Genomic DNA, 20,237 nt, shown 5'->3' on the forward strand with positions numbered 1-20,237 from the left:
CACGGGCAGTTTGTTGGCAGATTACAAGTATTTGTAACTAGGTTTGGAAGTAGGCTACTTGCAAACGAGGTATAGCATCTTTCGAATCCTAGTAAAGTAGGAACACAGTCTGTTCCATCAGGCAATAGTTTAGCCAGCCCTTATGCTCACACAGAACTGGCTGCATGGGGAGCAGTTGATGCGCCTATGTCGACCCACATGTGTTATTTTGATAATGGGTATCTAGCGCCTTAATAAGTAACACGGAAATCAATTTCATTTTTTTCCGTATTTATAATACTACTTCCATACAAATCTAACGGTCGCTACCAAACCCAGTTTATAGCTAACTAGCTACTTACATAAATTGTGTGTAGCGCTGGGGTCCATTATTTAGACAGTGTTGCGACAGTTACATTTTACCATTCGTTGGCCAAAAAGTAATCAACACATTTATTTAGCTTTGTGCGTAGAATCGCCAAGAACCAAATCCCGAGCCATCTGCGAGACTGGGTCGCTGATGAGCAGCAAACACCATCATCTGAGAGGGAGATCATGGAATAAACATGGCCCACAATAGAAGCTTTTTTGAAGGTAAGGTGCTACAGTACCGCATTCAACTAATTGTAAAGATATTTTTTTATTTTGTTAGCAATACGTAGTCTTCCCAATAGCCTAGTATATGAAACATCAGATACACTGCCCGTAGCTACCAATAATCACCAAAGCTTTCTCGCTTGCTAGCTAAGTTAGCGGTGCCTTGCAGACAAGTTTGCTACGTTTATTCATATTTTATAGCTTATTTCTTGACAGGGAATTAACATTAGCGTAGGAAAACGACCAATCATAATAGGCACAATCAAAACCGAACTATTACATATGTGAAGCACGGCGCTTTGTTGAAAGACACGTATATTTTAGTTAGCTATTATGTGCTAGTCGATGCTAGCTTTAGAACATGCCCGTCTAGCTATGTTGGCTTAGCTAACTAGAATCCATCAGATAGATAGCTTGTTAGCTAGTCTCAAATGTCGTATGTAGATGGACGGTAAACGAATTACTGTCCATATATCTGCCCATTATTTTTACTATATAAGTTAACGCTATTTCCACAGATATAGCTTGTGGTCCATGGCTTGGGTTAAACAAAGAAGGCACTGTAAACTCCGTACCAACCTAACGCGTTGCTACTATTACTACTTATGATTGTCAAGATTGTCTTGGTTTAAAAAATAGTTGACAAGGCCTAGTTTAGCTAGCTACCTATACATAATTGGGGACAGGCCTTCCTGCGAGCTAAACTTAAGTTATTTTTTATTCTCATGTATACGTTCTTTTAATAGCGGGTCTACGCTAACTGTTGGTTAGCTAACCAAACTAGCTATAAACAATGCATTCTTTATGTTCAGAGATAAAGGCCAAGTTAGGATTTACTTTATTTCATATAGCGCATTAAGTAGTTACTCTTCATTCTTTAAGGTAAATAGCCAGCAAGCCAGGAAGGACTAAGCATAATGCTTTATCTATAGGATGCATGCTTCAGCACTGTATAGATCGAGGTAACCGTAATGTCACAAAACTAGGATTGAACCAGCCACTTCTGTATGCACCACGCCAGTGTGGAATGTGGCGTCTCAAATTCAGTGTCACAGAGTTGGGGGATGGAGGATTTGAAGCTTTCGCTATATCCTCAGCACACACAAACTACAGGCAACAGCTGTAGTCATGAACGTTTAGGTAAAGTAATTGCCCTTAATGATTCACTGCCTATGCCACATACTATGTGCAGCAGGGAAGAGGTGCATATGTGGACAGTATGACCCTAAGGCATGTTGCTAATGCCAACTCTTGGAATAACTTTGTTCATTCCTTCTGTACTAAATTACTAGCTGTATAGACCACTTCCTGTTAGAGGGGTCAGCATATTGAAATATTCAGAAGTAAGCCAGTCATTAAAAGCAAAATTCTCTAAAAGCACTAATGCCTAGAATGGATCGGCTAAATGTTAAGTATCTGGCTTTCAAATGCTGGTTCGGACAACATTGTCCACATGTAGCTATTCACAGTTACTGTGTGCCAGTGAGCCATGGATTTTAATCTCCTAGCCAGACTAAAGACACCTTTTAAACTGCTCTCCATACGATTGCCTGCGGAGAGTGTTACCTAGGTTGGGCTAGGTGGAGGCTTTTTGATTTCCCAAGTTCTGTTCTTAGCTGTTGTGTTCTCCGCTTAATCTTACTGCAGACAATTTTGGCGTCATTCATCGTTGAACATACAATGGGGCTAGGTCCTGAGCTGTTATTTTGTTTGTGAGTTAAGGCTGAGGCTAGCCTAATAGTCTTGTCCTTAGCAGCAGATTTTTTAAATCCAGTTAGGTGTGTTAGGATTGCTCCTAGATTGTTTGGTTTATACAGTAACCTTGAAAATACACTGCTCAAAAAAATTTGAGGAATACTTAAATCACACATCGGGTTGCGATGAACGAAATATGTTAGATCAGTCTTTACTGTCTTTATGTGTAATTCATTGTGAACAAAATAATGTAACGGTCATTGAAAAACAAAATCACCAACCGATTGAGGGCTGTATTCAAACTCACACCGAAAATCAAAGTAAACAATTGAAATCACAGGCTGTTCCAAATTGTGTGAATTTCAACACGGCAACTCATAATGTGACTCAGTAGTGTGTATGGCCCCCACATGCCTGTATGCACTCTGACAACGTCTGGGCATGCTCCTGTTGAGACGGTGGATGGTGTCCTGGGGGATCTCCTCCCAGACCTGGATCAGGGCATCAGTGAGCTCCTGGACAGTTTGTGGTGCTACTTTGTGGCGTCGGATGCACCGATACATAAAGTCCCAGAGGTACTCAATTGGATTCAGGTCTAGGGAACGTGATGGCCGGTCAATGGCATCAATGCCTTTGTCCTCCAGGGACTGCCTACACACTCTGGCCACATGAGGCCGGGCATTGTCCTGCACCAGGAGGAACCCAGGGCCCACAGACCAAGGGTCTTAGGATCTCATCCCGGTACCTTACAGCAGTCAGGGTGTTGTTGGCTAGCACATGGAGGTCTGTGTGACCCTCCAAGTATATGCCTACCCAGACCATCACTGACCCACCGCCAAACCGGGCATGCTGGAACATGTTGCAGGCAGCAGCGTCTCCAGACTTTCACGTCTGTCGTGTGCTCAGTGTGAACCGGCTCTCATCTGAGAAGAGAACGAGACGCCAATGGCGGACCTGTCAATTCGGTGGTGTTCTCTGGCAAATGCCAATCGAGCTGCACGGTGCTGGGCTATGAGCTTAAGTCCCACTTGAGGATGTCGGGCCTTCATGACACCCTCATGGAGTCTTGCTGCTGACCTGGATTAGGTTTTCTAGACTCTGGACACAGCCCAAATGCTTTTATTAATTATTACTGTTGTTGCGTGCTCCTAGGGGTTTCAGGCTGGGTTTTTTGCAAAAGCACTTTTCGGCAACTTCTGATTTAAAAGGGCTTTATAAATACATTTGATTTAGATTTGTTTCTGACAGTTTGGTCAGAAACGTGCACACCAGTGGCCCTCTGGAGGTCATTTTGTTGGGCTCTGGCAGTGCTCCTCCTGTTCCTCCTTGCAGAAAGGAGCAGATACCGGTCCTGTTCATGCGCTTCCATGGCCCTGTCCAGCTTTCCTTGTGTAACGACCTGTCTCCTGGTATCTCCTCCATGCTCTTGAGACTGTACTGGGAGACACTGTAAACCTTCTTGCAACAGCACGTATTGGTGTGCCATCCTGGAGGAGCTGGACTACCTGGGCAACCTGAATGCGCTGCAGATACCGCCTCATGCTACCAGTAGTGACAAGGACACTAGCAAAACTAAAGAACAATCAGTAAGGAAGGATAAGGAAAGCGCAATTGTCTGTGGCCACCACCTGCAAAACCATTCCCTTTTTCGGTGTTGTCTTGCTGTTGCCTCTCCAGTGCACCTTTTGTCACTTTCATTTGCACCAAAACAGGTAACATTGATTCACAATTGCTTATGCTTCCCAACTGCACATATATACATATATATATATATATATATAAAAAACCCTAAAGTTTAATTGCCTTGGTGTTTTACTGTGATAATTACGTGTTCCTTTAATTGTTTTGAGCAGTGTGTTATTGACGCTTCTGGAAGTGCACTTGATCATTTCAACTGATGCCTTTAGTTGGCTTCATCTAACTGAACTAATGTAAGTTGGGGTCTATTATATTCAAGCTCTGGATAGATCAGAGGCCAGGCGAGATGGAGGGTACAAGCAGAACTGGAGCTTTTCACTTTCTGGTGGCAGTGAAGAGGAGAGGAGACATGAGTAAGCACTTCTCCGGACCTCATTTCATCTCTCGTCTCTCAGCACCCGCTGCACTGCTTCAGTTTGAACCAGGCCAACCGCCGTACCCACCAGACACAGACAGAGCCCAGCCTTCTTTCCGTTGGATTAGTATACCCACCGGGAGACGGCCTGCCTTTCACCAGCCTAATAGAAGGACTGACACACACAGACACAGGCTGCATGCAGAGTCTTGGTGTTGTAATAATGTCTCTGGAGTTTTACTTCCCACTAGGGGGAGCACACGGACAGATGAGCTTTTATTGTGTCTACACATTGGATTGTTTACATTAAAAATCAAACGTATCCGTAGGTTGATCCAAAGGCATGTGTGAAAAATTTTACAAAGAAAAGGCATGGTCTTACCCGCCCTCACCCACCACTGCCCTTTGCTGTTCTTTTCTCTTCAGCAGCACATCAGTGGTGACCATGGACGAGATGGACGGACAGCAGCAGTCCTCTCCCGATGGACAGAAGGTACTGGCCGGTACCTCTCCCCGTGAGCCAAGCTCTCGTCTAGCACCTGTCCACATAACTCACATTCAGGGCATTTTTTCTCTTACAGGAGGCAACAGGCCTCCATCGCTGTGTATGGAACCTAAACTGAACCGTCTTCGAAAAAAGAACTAATCTTCGTGATGACCACTTCTTTCTATCCATATCTATGTCTCTTGTCTCCGGGAAACAGCTTTTTGCCAAAATCATACAATTTGCTTTCTGCTGCTAGAAAGCAAATTGTATGATCCTGTAACATCCTGTAACTCTGTACTGTGTCTTCTGCATGTTGGCTACACAGTAGACATGCTTGGCCATCTATTACATCAGACCCTTTGTGATATTTGTCTTCTTTCAAACCATACTGTGTCTTCTATTACACCAGACCCTCTGTATAAACAGTCTTGTATTACACCAGACCCTCTGTATTAACAGTCTTCTATTACACCACAGACCCTCTGTATTAAGTCTTGTATTACACCACAGACCCTCTGTATTAAGTCTTGTATTACACCACAGACCCTCTGTATTAACAGTCTTGTATTACACCAGACCCTCTGTATTAACGGTCTTCTATTACACCACAGACCCTCTGTATTAACGGTCTTCTATTACACCACAGACCCTCTGTATTAACGGTCTTCTATTACACCACAGACCCTCTGTATTAACGGTCTTCTATTACACCACAGACCCTCTGTATTAACGGTCTTCTATTACACCACAGACCCTCTGTATTAACGGTCTTCTATTACACCACAGACCCTCTGTGTTAACGGTCTTCTATTACACCACAGACCCTCTGTGTTAACGGTCTTCTATTACACCACAGACCCTCTGTATTAACGGTCTTCTATTACACCACAGACCCTCTGTATTAACGGTCTTCTATTACACCACAGACCCTCTGTATTAATGGTCTTCTATTACACCACAGACCCTCTGTATTACTGGTCTTCTTTTACATCAAAAACCCTCTGTGTTAATGGTCTTCTATTACACCAGACCCTCTGTATAAACTGTCCTTTCTTTCTCTCCACCAGTCCCCGGCTATGCGGCGCTTCTCATCTGCGGATCCTCTGAAAACATATGAAAACAGGGCGAATTCAACTAACCACATACGGGCTCTTAACAAATATTCCTTCACTACAATGTCGCAGAGGCATAACCGGACGGACTATTTAATTGTCAGCCCGACACAGTCTCAAGGTGTTGTTCTCCAGGGGAGACAGTTTCAGCACACCCACCGTGTTCCTGCAGCAGTACGAAAGTCTGTCCACAGGTAGGATTCCTCACCGCAGTCCCACCGTAGTCACACAGTGTAGCTAGTTGGCTTCTCTTTTGAAATAGGAAGTGGATGTACTTTAGATAGGGCACTCAAAACCATTCGCTGACACGGGCACTCATATTTGTCCGTTTACCAAGCTTGAAGTGTAACCAGTTTATTCATGGGTTTTTAAAACGATGGTGATTAGATTTTTTTTTTTTATTGTTAAGACAATTGCTCTCTTCGTGTCCCTTTCTAAAGCAGCCTTGACTTGAAGGAACGGTAAGACATTGCACCCTGCTCATTAAATTCAGCCGTGCTTTGTGCTGCATCCCTGCCTGTTGACCTGAACGACCTGAGAACTTTGTTCTGTTCCCGGCCGTGTTGTTCTTCACATCTCATGCTTTGGTCAAAGTAGTGGTGTCTGTGGCTCTGCCCCGTGTCCGTGAGTTAACCGCCTTAACAACCTAGCTCGGCCTGCATCCACCAACCTTTGGCCTTGTTCTGTAGAAGCAACGCTGTTTGCATGGGACACCCAGTGTACTGTTCGTCATGGATTGGAGTTGAGGTTTAAGGCAGTGTAAATATTTGCACTCTGGGACCATGTCTTGAGTAAACATCTTTGTGGGGGACCAGTGTCGAGTCTGGAGCGTATGTGGTTTTACGTGTGAAAACGTTGCCCATAGTCGTGGAGCGATGATGGCGTAACTCCTGTCGTTCTTTGAGTTCTATTTGCTTGCTGACGTTTAATGCAGTGGTTTGTCTACTTTGGTGAACATTGTGTACTACTGTGACTAACATCTAGTCAGTGACTCTTACATTGCAAGTCACATTGTTTAGAATTCCCTCATATTGTTGGAAAGAGCTGGAATATTTTTGTCCTAACATGGTAATCTTCAGCCTTGGTTTCACGATAGCCTTGTTGTCAGTCTGTTAAGCTGACATTCAGCTCTTTGTCATGTGCCAAAGATATGAAAAGGAGTGGAATGTCAGCTATTTGGCACCTGGCAGGGTGTGCAGTGTTGGCATAACACTGGCAACCATGTCTCAGGTTGCACATCCCTCCAGTGATAACCTGCTGATTTGTATACCTCATTATGGCTGTTGGCTTTGCCAAGATGCTAAATGACATGTGACATCCTGAACCGACCAGGCTCTGACTAGACCGTGCCTCCTTTCCCCCAGAAAAGACCACAGCACCACGCAACAGCAGATCCAACCAGTCGAGGTAGAGAGCATCATCCTCACCTGCCCGGAGAGCCCAGGTAGGTCCAGACTCTGGCCTTACACCTCCCGTACCTGGAGGCCCTTATGTATGTTACTGTGCAAAAGTCATAGCCATCGGAAGTTCAAGCTGAAGCTTTTACATACACCAAACACTTAACTGCCTAAATAAATGGCTTCAGTTCAACTTTCAGTTCCTCCGCGGATGCTGCGCTGTGACGCGGTGGGTGAGTGTCAGGGTGTGATTTCGGAGCAGAAGGGAAAGTGTGTGACTAAAGCGCTGAAAGGCTGTGCCGTTTGGCTGTGGCGTGCGCAGTGCAGCAGACCTCTGCTGGGCCTAGTGCCTGTGTCCGCCCGACGAGGCGGTGGCGGGCCTCGGAGATTAATCCGCTGAGCAACACAGAGAGAGAGAGAGAGAGAGAGAGAGATGAGCGTGGGGAGGGAATCGGCTCTCACAGGCAAGTTAACAAAAGCACGCCACAGGCTAGCATCCCTGACGCCCACCCTGGGAATAATGGTGAGGACCACGTGCAGCGCAGCAAGGTGACCTTAAAACACCGGAACACTTCCACCCGTGTGAAACGGTTCCCCTAGGCCAATGTTCTCCACTCCACCCGCTTCTGTTTCCGTTTGTGTCCAGGATGAAGCTGGTTCCTGACATGATCCGTCCTTACTGCAGATCCTACATAACCGTCAGGAATGTGTACTTTCCATTCAATCTACCATATTATCTGGTCTTTTTTAGACAATGACAACTTGATTATCAAACGGCGTGTCCAGCAGCAGAGTCGGAAGGCCTTGCTGGAGGGCGGTTGTAGCTCTCCTACTGAGGTCCACACAGTGGAGGTAAGGCCCGTGTTCACTAAGTCACTGTTTTTATTTTCTGTTTCTGATTGAACGTTATGTTTTGTGGAGTGGGGGGGCTGAACTAAAAAAAAATTTTCACCTTTTTAAATCCTTATGTTATAAATGTGATGTATACTCGCATAACATGCAAAAACAATTGGGAAACCAAATTGAAATCAGCAAATATGGTCTGTAGTGGCACAAATACATCAGGATGGGATTAGAAAGTTGACGTTTTTGTGTTTGCTGCAGACGATTGTCTCTGACAGGACATTCCTGAACATTCTGTATTATGAGTGATTTCTACCCTCTGGGCCTCTCAAGTCTTTTGCCTTGCTAGTCAATCAAACAGTCCAGCCTTCTGCCTGTCTGAGCTGTACTGTTAGTATTGGGACTACAGCCAGAGATATTATGGACACTGGAGTACAAAGAAGTCTTTACATCTGGCAATGTTGTGTGCTGATTGGTTGCACATGAGAGCATCTCCTGTATTCTGGCCAAAATCCATTTTTCCTCATTTATCTTGCAGGAAATATCTGTTTTGAACTTCTGGTGCATGTATATATTTCCGGTGATAAGCCTAGCAGTAGAGGAAAGAAATACTAGATTGAGGCCTCTGCTTCTCTAAAGCATTCTGCTTTCGTTATGACAGTTTTGCTCAACTTAAAAAACTGTTTATTCTGTGTGGTGCTCTTTATAACCTGCTTGCAGCTCTTTAAGGGGAATGCAAAAGGCTGAGTAAAGCTGATTCATAATTATATTCTGACTGATGGGCTAGAGAAACGTGCAGACTGAACAACTAAAACGGTACACTCGGAAGGCCATAGCAGACGATATGCTGTAAAGAACAAGAAGGTGTTAGTGTTGGCCTGGAGATACTATTAATAACTACGTAGAAAGAAGCATTGTACTTACACTTTTTCTTTACTTCAGCGGTTCATTTCTGAAGAACAGCGTCTTTATGATGATACCCGCTATAGTTTGAGCAGTGTCGCTGGCTACTGTCAGCTAATCCAGATATTGGAAAACGAGCGTGCCAGCTGAGGGAATTGAATTTTGTCCGTCTTGTCCCGCAGCCTCTCCATCCAAACGATTACCTCACTGTGTGTGGCAAGTGCAACAAGTCAAGTGAAAACCACACCAAGTGTGAACACTGCGGGAACCTGTTGGCGCCCGAGGCCCTCCGCCAACCCACAGCCCTGCCGGCGTCCCCCGTGGCCAGAGCCCCCATCCGACCCCACCCCAATGCCCCCCTGCACCCCTCCCCGAGTCCCAACAGCCTGAGCAAGAGCAGCTTCTACGGGACGGCCTCAACGATGAGGGTGCCGAATCTGCGCATGGACGCTGTGATGAACCCGCCCGCCCCGGTTCGGGTCACCACGCGGGCCGGCCTCCTGTCGCCACACAACGGCAGACTCGCAGCTGGGGGCCTGGGGGCGAGCTGCTGCGCCGGGAAAGGAGGCGCTGGCAAGGGCAGGAGGACGACGGCTGCCAGGCAACATGAGCTCAACGACCCTAGTAAGTCCGCCGGGTCCGAGGAAAGGTTGAAAACGGCGCTCCGTTGGGTTTACCTTATACTGCTCCAGTCAGAAGCTAGTGCGCTGTACAGGGAAACGGTCTGGGTAACCCACCACACGCCTCAAAACCACCCGACGCCTGTTTGCCTGTACAGCTCGCTCAAACTCCCCGGGCCGTTGGTGAACAAAGTAATGCCCGCTGAAGCGGAGCGCTAAGCTGCGGGCGTGCGATCCACTCGACGGGGTACTGACTCGGTTTGCGTTCCCTGGGTTACAGTCGTGTTGTCCAGTGACGACGACGACGACGAGGAGGAGGAGGAGGCGGACCGCTCCAGCACGGGCAGCGTCAACAGGCTGGACAGCATCTCCCCGCGGCCCGCGGACTCCGCCCACTCCTCGCCAGCCCCCTCGGGAGGCCGGGTGGAGGCGGCGGTGAAGAGCAGCGCGGAGGAGGAGCAGGAGGAGGTCATGTCAGACTTCTGCGACATCGACAGCAGAATTGCGATACCTAGGAGAAACCGTATGAAAGATCAGGTACGTGTGTGTGTGTGTGTGTGTGTGTGTGTGTGTGTGTGTTAACTAATTTCAGTCACACTTACTGGGCTGACGTGAAAGTTTTTTTTTGTAGTTTTTGTTAAAATCTTTCTGGCTTTGTCATGTTCAAAGACCTGGTTATGTTCACAGACCTGGTTATGTTCACAGACCTGGTTATGTTCACAGATGAGGAAGTCTTATAGTGAGTTGTTTTGGCACATTTCAGTCTCGAGCTTAAACACAAAGATGAAGTGCTGATATTCTCAGAAGTTAACTTTTTGGGGTGTTGTGTTTGGCAGGAAATCACAGCAAGACAGTGTCCTCAGGTTGTTCACGTGGCTGTTGTGTTTAATTATTACGTTTCCTCGTTTTAATCTAAACCCTAACCCTTTACGAAACACACCGCTTTCAACATTGAACTCGCAAACTAATTAGGCAGCAGATTCGACTGACAAGTCGAGGAATGATCTGGTCGGGTTGGCAAGATAAGTACGTGGTTCGCACTGAAGCAGCAGTTTTCAAGGCTGACTTTGTGAGTTATTTTCAGTTTGGAAACCAAATACCTGATGACTCCACACCCAAGAAAAAACAGAGGCTGTCTCCCAACAAGTTGGACAGCATCATACTCGACTGTAGGAGCGTGAGAGTGGGGACTCTACGCCGAATGGTAACCAAGCCTGTCATTGTAAGTACTCTGTTCTGCCTGTACAGGCACTCATTCTTTAGCAGAATATTGCTAACAAATGGTCAAAGCAGCGTCAATGTATTATACTGACTTGTCATTCAATTTGTTTTGTCTTTTAGTTCACAGCAGATCACATTCAACTTGAAACTGAAGGTAAGAGACAGAAGATTTGAAAAGGCGGGTTTGAATGTTGCATTCCGGCTGTGTCCGTTAATAAAGAGCGTGGCCCCCAGCTGACAAACATCCGTCCTTTCCTCAGAGAACCAAGGTTACATTCATAATGTAAAGTTCTCCGTCTGCTCTCAAATGACAGCCATTATTGTAAACAAAGTGTAGGCTGCGGGAAACCCCTCGTGGCTTCCAGACATGGTTTCTGGGATTCCCAGGGGACCTGGGGAAACTGTGTGAGCCGTAACAGCGCTCTGTGCCCGCAGGCCCAGAGATCGACGCTCTGGAGAAGGTTCGCCTGCGAGCGTCCGAGCTGATCAGCTGCGAGTGGTGCAACGTGAGGAAGCTGCCGGTGCTGTTCTTCCAGACCACGCCGGAAGAGTGTCTGCGGCTGCGCACCCAGCTGAAGATGTCCCGTGACAAGGGAGGCCTGTGGTACGACTGTACGGGCAACGGTGAGAACGGCGGACTGTCTACCTCCAAACTTGGTTGAACGTTATTCGGAGAAGAAGGGATGTTTGGACCCGTCCTCTGGATCGGTTTGGTCTTAAACATTTGAATCCAGGGCCGATGCGTACCAGGGAAATGTTTGTTGTTCAGAAAACCTGTCGACGTTGACTTGTGTTTGGAGGAGCCTTTCTGTGACTTTGTTGAGATTTGTTGCCTTGCATTTAATAGAATCTCAGCTAGTCCTGTGGCTTTCTTTCCCCAGACTCGGATGAGAAGTACATAGTGCTGATCTTTGAGAACGGTCTGTCAATGCATGAGCAGTTGATTCTAGAGGAGATCCTGTCTGAAATCGGCCAGGCCAACAACATCAGTTCATTCCCCGCCAAACTGACATTTGATGAAGCTAATATCAGATTGGTCAACTACAACAAAGCAACAAAAGAAAAGGTGGGCTTTCTATACACAGAAGAGTAGCATCTTAGGGCCTTTTGAGACTAGCTAACAACTTTCTCTGCCATTAAAAAAAAAAAAAAAAAAAAAAGGAAATACATTTTTTGGGGGGTAATGTTTTGCTTTATTGATAGGAATGGTGGGAAATATTCTTGTTTCGCTAGAAAGAGCTGTGGCTTGGATTCAGCCCCGTACTGCAGCGGTGCATGTGCACTGTGTGAAACGGCGTCCGCCATTCGACCACGCCCGGCCCGTTCAAAATAAAAGCTGTGTTGTTTTCTCACAGGTAAGCAGCGGTAAGAACAACGGCAGTAAAACCAACACGCCAGTTCCGGTTGCGCGGACACGCATGAGCACTCGCCAACGGATCAGCACGTTGTTTGACTACGACGACGACGAGGACGACGACATGGCCGAGCTCCAACCCACCTTCACCGGACCAATCAGGAAGTACGAGGGGTCGTGCGTCTTCTGCTGCTGGGTCATGTCTGTCAGGAAGGGACCGGGGGTCATGACTGGCCGCCATTTTTGGTTTTCGGCTGCCGTTCTGTTGCGATCTATTTTTGCTTTATTGTGCGGTCGTTAATAAATTGTAGCACGCTAATGTGTTCCTGTTGTTGTGCCGTAGGTTGATTGTCTACCCCCCTCCTCCAGCCAAGGGGGGCATATCAGTGACAAACGAAGACCTCCACTGCCTCAACGATGGAGAATTCCTGAATGACGTCATTATAGACTTTTATTTAAAGTTAGTGGCATTTGCTTACCGTCGCCTAGTTTCGGGGAGATGTGTCCTTTTCACTTTGAAGCCACATTCTCGCTTTCATGTTCTATGGAAATACAAAGTGCTGGCTCCCATTGGGCTCATTGTTATTTGCTGTCACTTGCTTCTTCCCGTTTTAGATATTTGGTTCTAGAAAAGTTGAAAAAAGCAGACTCGCAGAGGAGCCATGTGTTCAGCTCATTCTTTTACAAAAGACTCAACCAGAGAGAGAGGAGAAATGTCCCTGATGCGGCTAACCTGCCGTGAGTCTTCTCACCCTGGCATCGCACCTCACACACACACTTCTGTTATGACCCGACAGGAGTACATTCCAAATGATTATAGTCTCATGTAATCGGGACACCTGGCACGGTTGTTTTGAAGAACAGGAGCTAACGCTGCTGCTGCTCTTTGTTGGTTGTCAGGATCCAGAAGAGGAAACACAACCGGGTAAAGACGTGGACCAGGCACGTGGATCTGTTCCAGAAGGACTTCATCTTCGTTCCCATCAATGAGTCGTGAGTCTCCTTAAATATCCCTGTGTAGAACAGCCAATTTCTACTTTTTATATATGATTCAGTGCGGTGACAAGCTTTTATGTGGGTCTGGTTGAAGCACATTCACCATGTGGGGGATAGGCTGCCATTTGGGCAAAAAGATTCTGCGATGAAAGCATACATGTGTTACACTGTTTCTGATACCGATACAAAAATCAGAGATGGTTAACCTTCTCCTTGTTGACCAAACACATTCCCTCCTCGCGGTGTTTCAGAGCTCACTGGTACTTGGCAGTGATCTGCTTCCCCGGCCTGCAAGGCCCCCGCTTTGAGTCCAACCCTCTTTATCAGGCCCAGGAGCCGGTCCGGACTCAGGCTGTCCAACAGGGCAGCCCCCCAGACCACTGCCGACCACTCTCCCCAGAGCCTGACCACTGTGAGCCCCTGTCCCCGGGCCGGGAGGAACCCGTGGCCCCGTCAGAGATGCCCCGCCTTACCCACAGTGGGCCTTCTGTGGAGGGACACCCCCACGACGAGCGGCCGGCTAGGCAGTCGCCCAGTCCCGATGGGAGCAGCGAGCCTCCCAAGTCCTCTGGAGCCGAGGTCAGCACCCAGCCACAGTTCACAGGTGAGCAAACCAGGAGGCGTCACAACTGTCCCGTTAAACTGATTTGGTTTCTGAGCCAATATCCGGTCTTGTGATTAAAAACGTGAAGGATTTTTAAACCGACACGTTTTGTGTATTCTGTGACACCTTTGTGAAATGAGTCCACGGGTGAAACCAAAGCCGGTGTACGTTCCACGAAAATGCAAATGGTTTCTTGTCGGGATTAAACAGTTTATTGGGCAAGCCTTGTTGAGTTGAACCTCGGGCATCTGCTCGGGCTGGCCTGGTGGAGTACATGCGTGCTGGTTAGTAACGTGGCTAGCGCATAGCATTTCACTGCAGTGTGCGCGCCACAGCTTCCTCTGTGCCTCTGGCAAACGTTGTTCTGAGATGTCTTGGATGCTGTGTGGAAACTGACGGAGAGCGTTTGGCTTGCAGACGGCTTGCACAGAATCAGCGTGTGTTACGGATCCGGTGGCGACACCGGCGATGACACCTACACATTTTCCGATGACCAAAGCTCCTGTCAGGTAAGGTTGCAGTTTCCTGTTCCCTCTGGTGACACTGCGGAGGAAGTGAAACGAATGTCACGTGTAACTTTGTCGTGTCTTGTCTAGGATGAGTGTAGTGAGGACGGCACTCTTGCTGAAGAGCCGATCGCTCCAGACAGCTCAGCGTTGTCCTCAACACCTAACATCTGTAAACAGTGAGTGCTGGGGCATGCTCTACCATTCTTGTGCCAGTAGGCGGCAGTATTCTTCTGACGCTTCTGGATAGTGTGATTTGATGTGAACAACAGTGAATATTCACCAGAGGACATCACTGATTCGGCCATTTTCAAAGTCACCGATTTGTTTTTCTCAGGCCCTGTATTCTAATCATGGACTCGTTACGTGGCCCCACCCGATCTTCCGTGGTTAAAACATTACGAGAGTAAGTGAATACACTTTGACACCGTTGTATGTTCCGTCAGCCTAACCGGCTCGCCGGAAACCGGTTAAACCGTGCGGGTCTGTGTGTGACCGCAGGTACCTGGAGGTGGAATGGGAGGTGAAGAAAGGGAACAAGCGTGGCTTCGGTAAAGACCAGATGAAGGGCTCAAGCCCCCGCGTGCCTCAGCAGGACAATTTCAGCGACTGTGGGGTTTACATCCTGCAGTATGTGGAGAGCTTTTTTGAGGTGAGAGCAGAAGCTGAGTAGATGCCACCATACACGCGGTACAAGACGTAGGTTTGCTGGACCATTAGATGTTTGGTGCTGGTTTAGGGTACCAACCACTGCTCATTGTCCCAGTTGAGGCAGACATCAAGGCTAATTGGAGCTTCCACACCAACACACACACACACCTGACCACTGTAAACATCCTACCCAGTACTGGTGTTCTGCTTCTGAAAAAATAAAGGTCTTAGAAGACAGTGCTGGTATACAGTAGGTGTAGTGTACATTGTCCTCCTAATTATGGTGACAAAAACAGCAAATTTGAAGTCCAGGTTCTCAGTTTTTTGTGGGAGTATTTGTTTACATATTGGTTTCAACCTTTTGAAATAACAACACTTGATATATAGTCCCCATATTTCCCGGCTTGACAGAGGTGTCTGGTTAGTCCGCTGTGTTTTGTATTTTTTGTTCAGGCACTAGTCTTAATTCCAGACTTTCCATTTGTCTTTTAAGTCTGTCAACATGAGGACCTTGGGGGGGAGATTGAAAGTCAAGAAAGCCATTACGACACAGACAAACCTCAAAGAAATTCAGCCAAATCGTAGCCAGACTTTAGATTTGCAGCAGAACAACAGATAATATATGAATAAATGCTGTGAGATCAGAGCCTGTCTTCAGCAGGTGGGTGTAGATGTCAGCCACTATATTTCACAGAAGACCTCACTATGGACGCTACACTGCAAGGTGAAACCACTACTTTGCATCAAAAACAGGATGCGAAAAAAGTACCTAAAGGAGCTTGCAAAGTTCTGTGGACAGATGAGACAAAGATTAACATGAGGTAGAATATGTGAAGAGTAAACAAGGAACAGTCAGGAATCGTCTCTACTGGAAAATCTGGTCTGCTAATGTACAAGCAAATGCCTCCAAACACATCACTTCATCAAACAGCAAGACACTGAGCCTGGCCATCCTGCTTTGGAAACTAGGCAGTTTTTCCGGGGACAAAAAGTATGATGTTCTTGCCAAATTAATCTCCAGATTTAAATCTGACTGAACATGCTCTACGTTTGTTGGAAGATGAGACTAATGGAACGAACACCTCAAAATAAACAACAAATGAGGATGGCTGCAGTAAAGACATAGCGAACCGTCACCAGGAAAGATACCATGCGTTTGTTCAGGGCAACAGTCCCACGCTACGGCCAATTATTGCATGCAAAGGATATGTGACTAGTAGTGCACGTGGTTCACTTGAACAATATATGAATCTGTCCCAAAACGTTTGGTCCCAGAATCAGGGGACTATGTGAAGTGTTGTAATTTCTAAATGGTAAACCGAAACTACACGACAAACACCCTGAAAGAGCCAAAACAATAACAATGTAGGACACTGGAGCTGTAGAAGCAAGAATATGTGCCCCATTCTGAATTTTGTCACTGAATGTTTTTGTTTTAGATCTTCAAACAGAATGTCATATTAAATAAAGGGAACCATAGTGAACAGTTTAGATGTGTATACTTTCATTTTCATAAAGTTGTTCAACTTCCCAATAACCTACCAAACTCTTCCTGTTGTTTTTGATCAGAGTCTATCAGAGACATTTGTACTTGAGTATGAACCGCTTTTTTTTTTTTTGTTTAATTGGTCTAGGTATTATCTGTGCAATTCCAAATTTTGAAATGTTTTGTGTTTTAGCCATTCTCATGTAACTTGCTTGTGTGTTGGAGAATGAAGAAATCATTCAGTGACAAAGAGAATCTGAACTAAATGGGGACACATTCTATTAAATGACACTGTATATAACAGCAAGAGTTGTAGTCTACTGCAGGCACAAGGCTGTGTATTCTAGGCTGGTCTCATGTATACTAGGCTGGTAAGTCTTTTGCCATGCTGACCTTAATAGATGTACTAAAATACACAGTACAATAGTATAGTTATGTCTAATGTCAATGTCTTGTTTATTGTCAAATGCACAACGTGTCATTCTAAGCTGTGAAATTCTTATGACATGGCACGCAACATCTATGAAGTAAGCATTAAGTCAAATAGAAAGCGAAAAATAGAAATGTACATAACAATGCATACTAGCAGCAATTCCAAGAGTAGAAAAGGGGTATATGGACTACATGAAAGAAATATAAAATATAATATAAGTGTAATAGTGCTTATGAATGGTACATTAAAATATGCTAATGTGCATAAAAAGTCATCAGAGCATTTGAAGTGTTCATGTGATCAATATGATCATAGATCAATCTTGCTGGTTGAGAAGCCTTATGGCCTGGGGGGAAAAACTGTTGGTGAGTTTCAAAGTGCATGCCCTGATGCTCTGGTAACGCCTAAATAATATGAAAAGCATTTGCGTTTTTCAAGACAAGAAATAGCCTAGCACTACAAATGACCAACATTAAAAATGGCCTCTCGCTAACTAGTATGCCAAATTGTATTTCATTTGTAATGTAAATGCTAAATTGCTTGAGGGAGCACTAGCCAAAAAAACTGGCTAAAGCAAATAATTTGAAACATCAGACAAGATTACTTTAGTTATCAAGGCATTAACTTTTAGATGCATTATTAGAAGAATTATATTAAAACAGGCAGGGATTCGGCTCATATGAAAGAGTTTGGTAAGAGGGAAAACTAGTCATGTACATAAGTCTGCCCTGCTTATGCCAAATGTCCTAGGCATACCAACTTCTGATTGGTTGTCATAATACTGGCATGACAATTCGTGCTAAAAGGTAAGTTGGGTCTTCTGGGTAGCTGTGTGACTCTGAAGCACTAAACACACACACACACACACACGTTTTTAGCTACCTGCTAATGCTCACCTTAATAACCTAAACTTTATGCCCAAACCTAATGTAACCACATACATAAACTTAAACGAAACCACTAAAGCTTAAGTATGAAACTACCTCCAGTTAAACATTTACCACAATTGTAAGTTTGACCCTAAAGCCAAACCACTAACATGGAAGTCTCCTTTTCCCTCTTGGGGACCGGCAAGAAAATACCTTGTGGGGACAGAAGTGACCGATTTATTGTCTTAGTAAAACCAGAATCACACACATACATTTTAAATTGACAGTGTTTACTGCATGTGTTTACTGAAGCTATTACTGGTTACAGCATCAGCTAACCATTACCAGTGGTGGGATGATGTGCTGAATTGCATGAATTACCAGTAGTGGTTTCCAAATAACAGCTACATTTATTCAATTGAGCATTTGCACCAGACCAGGGCTGTAGTGGATATGGATTTGCACGCTCAAAATCTACCATACACAACTATAAAAATAGGACACTGCTTCAGACTCAATCCATAACAAAGACTATTTATCCCCCCCCCCCCCCCCCATTCAGAATCCACTTCCCAGCTTTCATCTACCCATGAACCTGGCAGATTGGTTCCCACAGCAACGGATGAAGACAAAACGCGAGGAGATCAAGGAGCTCATCCTAAAGATCCAAACCCAGCAGGAGACGGATAAGAAGGAGGCGGGCCAAGGCTCAGCCAAAGGTTCCCCCGGAGGACAGGAGGTGGGCGAGGAGGACTCGGCGGAAGGTGTAGAGATACAGATTCAGAACCTGCCTGTTAGCACCTGAGGCGCCCCCGGTCCAACGCTGCTACCGACAAACGCTCTTCTACTTTGACACAACGGTCCTTCCTGTCGGGCGGGGCTCCCCACAGCCTGGCCTGGGTGGAGGTCTCTCTGCCTGCCTGCCGGGCTCGAGCCTGATTGTACGCTGCTGGATTACTCCCCCACTATTCTTTATTAACTCTCCTATTCCTTTCATTTACGAAAAAAACACCGGAAAACATTTTAAATTTGTATTGAATAAAACATGTACATATGCTGGAGGTTTTTGCTGCTTTTGTAATTGACTGTTTTTGATGCTTGGCAACACACGAAAACCATCACCCATCGGTTGTATATTTTGCTTAGTTCATAGACTTTTTCCTGGGTGAATCTGTGCAGACGTCACGCTCTTGCATCATTTTTGCTTCTGACTGAGTTGTGTGGAGAACTTTCTGTTATTTTCCATTGATATCCATACCTCTCAATGCTTAGCCGGTGCCTGTTAACAATTTTTACGTGAGTGGATGGATCTTAAGAATTAAACAAGGAGATGCAAGAGCACGTAGTTTGCCTTAGTTTTTAATAACGTACTGAAGGGTAGGCAACTCTGGTCCTAGAGGGCACAGAAACCGTTTGGTTTATGTTTCTACCTGCTAGTGAGTTGCCCTCACCTGGTGGCCCAGGTCTCTGATTACAAGGAGAGAGTGAAAACCAGAAGTGGCTTGGCCCTCCAGGAACGGAGTTGCCTAGCGTGACATATTGTTTGCCAGTGTATTTCCCTTAGTCATTCTGAGTTGGACACGCCTTTTTACTAGTACAGTGAACACTTACTTTAACAGAACTGTCACCTCATTGTTCAGGTTTTTTGTATAGTAGTGGGTGTCCACTCTAAACAAAAATAAGTCAGGGGAAGGTCCTTGGAATAGTCCCGTGGACATCCCCAATTTTCTGGGTCGTTGCATCGTCTGGTCATCTGGGGTCGAAGGGATTAAACGTCAGCCCTCTAGAACTGCCCGACCTCCTTTGCCTGAACCAAAAATTGCTCTCGTATGGTATGCCATAATGCACCTTATATGGTATGCCATAATGCACCTTATATGGTATGCCATAATGCACCTTATATGGTATGCCATAATGCACCTTATATGGTATGCCATAATGCACCTTATATGGTATGCCATAATGCACCGTAAGGGGTACTGTTTTCCATGGTGTGAACCACCACGACCCAGGCCCGGGAATACGGCCCTGCTTTCCGCCAGAACGTGGGTATGCGGCGCTAGCTTCAAACATCTGTGTGGGGAATAGGATGCCATTTAGGTGGCTCACCAAGAGACGATAACCGAGAGCAGCCTTGCTTTACTGAGAATATGGTAACAGGCAGTAGGTTGTAAATATTTTACAAGCTGAAGTTGGATCAGTGAACCCTGGCGCTCTGCGATGGGACAGGCAGGATCTATTGTTCCCCAAAATATAAAGTGCATTCAAGCCTTGCTGCCACACGACCGGCTGTAATAGTTTCCATGGAGTGTAGGTCTTTCATGGTGTCTGAACAGCGAGCCTTGTTTTTAATGAGGGCTGGCCCCTGTGAGATGGTGAACAAACAACAAACACATTTACTCCCGCATTTCATAAAGGAAGATGAATAATG

At 45.9% G+C, this 20,237-nt stretch overlaps 1 protein-coding gene across 6 annotated transcripts; it reads left to right on the forward strand.

Moving 5' to 3' along the window:
• The first annotated feature begins 153 nt into the window (after positions 1-153).
• Positions 154-18,868, forward strand: senp6a (SUMO specific peptidase 6a). Of its 6 annotated transcripts, none has more exons than XM_034287815.1 (23): positions 154-573; positions 4,229-4,322; positions 4,751-4,817; positions 5,879-6,117; positions 6,364-6,384; positions 7,288-7,367; positions 8,072-8,172; positions 9,249-9,690; positions 9,967-10,223; positions 10,771-10,908; positions 11,028-11,061; positions 11,343-11,531; positions 11,789-11,973; positions 12,263-12,426; positions 12,605-12,721; positions 12,877-12,999; positions 13,162-13,254; positions 13,509-13,861; positions 14,279-14,370; positions 14,458-14,546; positions 14,705-14,773; positions 14,869-15,019; positions 18,369-18,868. In XM_034287815.1, the coding sequence occupies exons 1-23, from the start codon at positions 546-548 to the stop codon at positions 18,609-18,611; spliced, it is 3,369 nt and encodes a 1,122-aa protein (XP_034143706.1). In that variant the 5' UTR covers positions 154-545; the 3' UTR covers positions 18,612-18,868. The 6 variants fall into 6 exon arrangements, with proteins under 6 accessions (XP_034143706.1, XP_034143707.1, XP_034143708.1 ...); XM_034287816.1 differs by having other exon boundaries at positions 6,367-6,384; XM_034287817.1 differs by having other exon boundaries at positions 4,754-4,817.
• Positions 18,869-20,237: the final 1,369 nt, after the last annotated feature.

Source organism: Esox lucius, chromosome 18, assembly GCF_011004845.1.
Source record: "Esox lucius isolate fEsoLuc1 chromosome 18, fEsoLuc1.pri, whole genome shotgun sequence".
Classification (NCBI taxonomy): Eukaryota; Metazoa; Chordata; class Actinopteri; order Esociformes; family Esocidae; genus Esox; species Esox lucius.

Coding starts and splice junctions, on each gene's coding strand:
- senp6a (XM_034287815.1), top strand. CDS start 546: ATGGCCCACAATAGAAGCTTTTTTGAAG. Junction 574..4,228: donor CAATAGAAGCTTTTTTGAAG/GTAAGGTGCTAC, acceptor ATTATATTCAAG/CTCTGGATAGATCAGAGGCC. Junction 4,323..4,750: donor GAAGAGGAGAGGAGACATGA/GTAAGCACTTCT, acceptor TTTTCTCTTCAG/CAGCACATCAGTGGTGACCA.